Genomic DNA, 5275 nt, shown 5'->3' with positions numbered 1-5275 from the left:
AACTTACTTCAAAGTAAAACATTGCAATTTATTCCCATCAAAATGAATCTATAAAGCAAGTTGGAGTAAATTATACTCATGGCTCTTCAACTTTGTCTTCACTTTCTTTTCGACCTTGAACATTATATTCTTTGAATTTTACATATTGTTAATATAATGACCTTTTTATCATTGACTAAGATGTCAGTCCAATAATAATTAGTCCTCCATTATAGAGCTGGCAAAAATGATATTTAAACAATTTTAATTTTTAAACTTCTTTTTTATTTTTATTTCATTGATATGTTGTTTAGTTTAGTTTTTTTTTTTGGCCTAATACACAAATAACCCCTGAACTTGTTCAAATATTACAACTGCCCCCTTCAACTTTCAATTGTAACAACTTACTCCTTAAACTTGTTCAATTCTAAAACATAATCCCAAATTGGAAATTTTTTTACCCCATACTTGAAGCAACAGTAAAAGCATTTTCCCGGATTCGTATCACGCCAAAGATCTGATTATCACAATCCACGAGCGTTGCAGATTTTGCATTTCATGTGTTTCTTCAATTGCAGTCCATGTCACCAATTTGGGGTTATATTTTATAATTGGACAAGTTTAAGGGGTAAATTGTTACAATTAGAGAAGTTCGAAGGGTAATTTGTTACGATTGAAAGTTGGAGGGGACAGTTGCAACATTTGGACAAGTTCAGGAGGTTATTTATGTATTAAGCTTTTTTTTTTTTGAAGAATTGTTGTTTAGTTTAGTTAGGATGGATAAAGTGGTTATTTTGAGATAGAAAATTCTAAAAATGGTGATTATAAAAATAAAAAATATGTATCCATGAGATCATGCAATTCTAACCATTTTAATTCTTGAGTTTTTGCATTTTGAAATCATTGTCGGTCATTTTGATTTCTTCAACGGGTAAATTACAAAAATGGGTTATATAGAAGGTTCATTTACATATTTAATCCATTTACTCAACCTATTATATATCTAAACTGATTTTGTGTGACTTTCTCATAATACCCTCAATATTTACGCGCGTCTGTCTCCCTCCCATCTGACTTCGTAGATTCGATCTTATGCGAAGCCTGCGAAGCTAAGATTTGGGTTTACTTGATGAATTTAATTAGCATATGCGAAGCCTGTGAAACTAATGTTTGGTCTAGTTGATGAATTTAATTAGCATATGTGAAACCTGGATGTGTTTTGAAGCTAATTCGCGAAGTGGTATATAACAAAAAATGTCAAACAACAACGAATTCTAACATGAAAATCATAACATTATCAAAATTTACAACAAGATTGCCACAAGAAACTCCTAACAAATCACTTCATAATACATAGGCTCCTATTCACTACCGATGGATGGATGTGTCTCACGGTACAGAACAAGATTGTCACAATAAACTCCTAACAAATCACTTCATTATACATAGGCTCTTATTCACCAGCGATGGATGGATGTCTCACGATACATAGGCTCTTATTAACCATTGAGGGATGGACGTGTCCCACGGTGTAGACTCCTATTCACCACTGGTGGTTGGAAGTCCAGACCTTTTGGAATGGATGTCTCTCATGGCACCCTAACACGCCGGCTTCCAGGAATGAATATTATGTATTCAACCACCTTCAGAAAAATTTGATCGTGTTAGTCAGAAAAAATGAAGATTTGGCTTCGCGAAACGATGATTCGCTAAGTATGCGAACGTAAATGTGCAAGAAAGAGGGTGATTTTACTTAGCGAAACAATGATTTCGCGACGTCTACGAGGAGGAATGTGACGCTCTGACTTTGCGAAACGATGATTTTGCGGAGTTTGCGAGGAGAAATGTGACGCTCTGACTTCGCGAAACGATGATTTCGCGGAGTCTGCGAGAGAAATTTATCGATTTACCTCGCAAACTCCGTGTAATCATCATTTCGCGAAGTGAAATCGATAAATTTCTCCCCACAGACCTCGCGAAAACCGCATATGCTAAGTGGATTTATGGGAAAAATACAGAAAAAACAATATATACTTACATTTTTCGACGAAACCAATATGATAAACCGGAAAAAACGATGAAAATAACGTAGAATCACCATTTCTTCGATGGTCACAAGAAGAAAGAAACCAAGAAACGAGCAGGAACTGGAAGATGAAGAACCATGGCTTCGTTTTCTAGGATTAGGAAGTTGCAGAATCAAGAGATGAAGAAGAGAAATACATTGTGATTTGGAGAAATGGTGCAGATTTCGTGCAATTTAAAGGAAGATCAAAAGTCTTGGAATCATTAATGGAGGAACTGCCAACCGTTTCGCGCAACCAAGGAGAAGAGGGGGAGAGACCGTTCGCGTTTGGGGAAGTGGGAAGGTTAGGGGTATTATGGGAAAGTCGCACAAAATCAGTCTAGATATGTAGTAGGTTGAGTAAATGGGTTAAATATGTAAATGAGCCTCCCATTTGACCTAGTTTTTTAATTTTCCCTTTCTTCAACAGTAAAATGAGTGTAAAATTCAAGAGCTTTAATTGTCCAGTTTTCAAGTTCATGGCTATAAAAAGAAAATGCAAAGTTGAGGTGTATGGATGTAATTTACCCAAAGTTGGAGGATTAAAATTACTTTTCCAATAATCAAATTTCATGGCTACACTAAAACACGGCTCTCATCTTTTCTACTAATAATCAAATTTCTTTGTGAATTTCTCTTATATATGACCCAATTAAATTAGTCTAATTATATATACATGTATCTGATATTAGATTCATTTTTCCAATTGGATTGATTTGATTATAGAATAAAATTTGAAGGAACAGCATTTTACAACACTCAGATTACCATTTCAAAGCTAAATGATTGGTTCACTTTGTTCTTTGACCAAAGCAAATAGCAATCAGAAAATTGTTATTGGCAGGCCAATTCAATTTCATACCTCAGGGATGATTTCTCTACTTGAAGCTTCAAATAAAACATTGTGTAAAGAAAACCAAACTGATAAGAAATATTTTGTTATCAAACCATAAACCCTCGAATGAACGAAAATTTCTACTATGGTCCCGGACCATACTAGTCCCGACCACTCTGATTATGCCACATCAGTGCCACTGCTGCGCTGACACAATCTGAGCAGTCCTGGGCCAGTGTGGTCCGGTAGAATCACTCCAAATAAACTACTTTACTTGGTAGTGTTAGATATGCATCTGCAAATCCTAAACATAGCCACCATTGGCTCGAATAACCTGTCCGTTAATCCACTCACCAGCATCAGTAGCCAAGAACCCAACAACAGGTGCAACATCCTTGGGCTCACCGAGCCGGGCTAGCGGGCATTCGGCAATGCTCTTCTGAATTTGTTCCTCTGTCTTCCCAGCATAAAACATCTCTGTTGCTATAGGACCTGGTGCAACACAGTTTGCTGTGATCCCAGTTCCCTTTAATTCCTTTGCTAGTATCTTTACCATTGTCTCTACTGCTGCCTTTGAAGCTACATATGCTCCAAATCCTGGCTTCAATCCACCAATCATAGATGATGATAACATTATTATTCGGCCTCCACCGCCACGTTTGAGCCGGTTTGCTGCTTCTTTGCAGCACAAGAATGAACCTTTAGTATTCACACTGTAGATGAGGGCATTATTAGGTTATAATCAAGTTGGATTATAGTGAAAAGTAGAAGAATGTATATCATAGTTTGATACTCATTTGAGTTGCCTACCAACCAGTGAACGGGGATTAATCTGGATGTGGACATAGGTGCCGCCGCGGTGGTGCGGACCCTTATCTCGTGATTTGATCGGAAAAAAAAAAAATAGTTTGATACTCATTGATTCAACTGCAAATTCAATGTTAAGGGTGTCTCAGAAAGCAGCTCTTTCATGTTCAACCCCTTTCAGTTCTACCCTAAACTCAGCATTACAAGCTTCTTCATATTTTCTCCCATAATCAAACTAAATATCTTAACTAACATTTATAGGTAAATCATATTGAGGTGAAAATTATTTTGCAACCATATGATTTTAATCTATGTTCCCAAGGTAAGACTATATAGAAGTTTAAGGTTTTACAACTCTACTGTCTACAGTTAAAGATGCATTAGAAAAGCAATCTGCTCAATTGCGGAAAAAGGACCAAACTTTATGAAATTCAGCTTCATTTAACCTTCCTTGTCTTCCTATGTTCAAAACTAGGTTCAGCATTTAACGGATCAAATCAATTGAGGATAAATTGGTCCTGTTCCTCATTCAAAATGCATACAGATTGTAAAATCATTAATCAATCAATTTTCAATTTTCTTAAAGCAATGTCGCTGTTGCAAACAATTTCAAAATTAATCTTCAATTTCAAGGACGCCCATTAAGTATGACAAGCAAATGAACAAACAAATAGTCATCAATCAAAGAAATCGGGTGGGTAATAGTTGATAAAATTACCTAAAAGTGCGTTCAAAATCCTCCAAGGAAGTGTTAGCAATGGAGGGATACTTGGAATCCAAAACCCCAGCAGAGTTCACCAAGACATGGACTTGAGAGCCAAAAATTCTCTCAGCCTCATCGAAGAGAGACTTAACCTGGGTAGGATCGGAGACATTAGCTTGGACAGAAATGGCGCGAGGGCAATCATTAGCAGAGGAAGAAGAAGAAGAAGAATTAATCTCTTGAACGACGAGATCAGCCTGGTCTCTGTTCGAAGAATAATTGATGACGAGCTTTGCGCCCAATGAAGCCAAATGGAGGGCTATGGCTTTCCCAATTCCACGGGAGGAGCCAGTAACTATGGCGACTCGATCTTGTAGTGGGAGAGAAGATGGAGGATGGGCCATTGCGAGAGTTTCAGGATTCTGTTTACACTATATTTTCACTATTTATGTTTTATTTTATAGAGATTATGGACAAATTTGACACTAAACTTTCGATGAATAACTTACGAAATGTTTCAAATTTTGTCATAAATTTAGTCGTAACCAAAAATCGATTTTAGTTCTATATTATTGGAAATTTTGAGAAAATTATTTGACTTTTCAAACATCAATTACATTCAATATATTTTAATGTGTGACTAACACGGTTACAAAAAAAACTTGTTGATAAATAACTAAGTCTGTTAAATATTCTCTATGTTCCATAATATTCGTCTTTTAAAGTCAAAGTTCAAGAATTAAGAAATATAATTAATATTAATTAAAAGATTTTACTATCCTTGTATTAATTGCATTAATTAATTAATTTTTATCTATTTCTAAAATAAAAAAGATAATTTAAATTTTTAAGCATCTACAATCTATCAACAATCATGAAACCACTA

At 35.6% G+C, this 5275-nt stretch overlaps 1 protein-coding gene across 1 annotated transcript; it reads right to left on the bottom strand.

Annotated features, from left to right (window-relative positions):
* Positions 1–2760: 2760 nt before the first annotated feature.
* Positions 2761–4833, bottom strand: LOC136207449 (NADPH-dependent aldehyde reductase-like protein, chloroplastic). Its single transcript, XM_065998699.1, has 2 exons — positions 4405–4833; positions 2761–3592 (listed from the first exon to the last, which is right to left on the bottom strand). Exons 1-2 carry the CDS (start codon positions 4791–4793, stop codon positions 3184–3186), a joined length of 798 nt encoding a protein of 265 aa, XP_065854771.1. The 5' UTR covers positions 4794–4833; the 3' UTR covers positions 2761–3183.
* Between the last annotated feature and the right edge of the window lie 442 nt (positions 4834–5275).

This window comes from Euphorbia lathyris, chromosome 9, assembly GCF_963576675.1.
Source record: "Euphorbia lathyris chromosome 9, ddEupLath1.1, whole genome shotgun sequence".
Classification (NCBI taxonomy): domain Eukaryota; kingdom Viridiplantae; phylum Streptophyta; class Magnoliopsida; order Malpighiales; family Euphorbiaceae; genus Euphorbia; species Euphorbia lathyris.
The sequence above is the reverse complement of the archived record's forward strand: the minus strand, read 5'-3'. Positions and strand labels throughout refer to the sequence as shown.

Bases quoted from the DNA above. Each gene is read 5' to 3' on its own strand.
- LOC136207449 (XM_065998699.1), bottom strand. From the start codon at position 4,793: ATGGCCCATCCTCCATCTTCTCTCCCACTACAAGATCGAGTCGCCATA. The intron at 3,593-4,404 runs GTAATTTTATCA...CCTCATCTACAG, and splicing joins GATTTTGAACGCACTTTTAG to TGTGAATACTAAAGGTTCAT.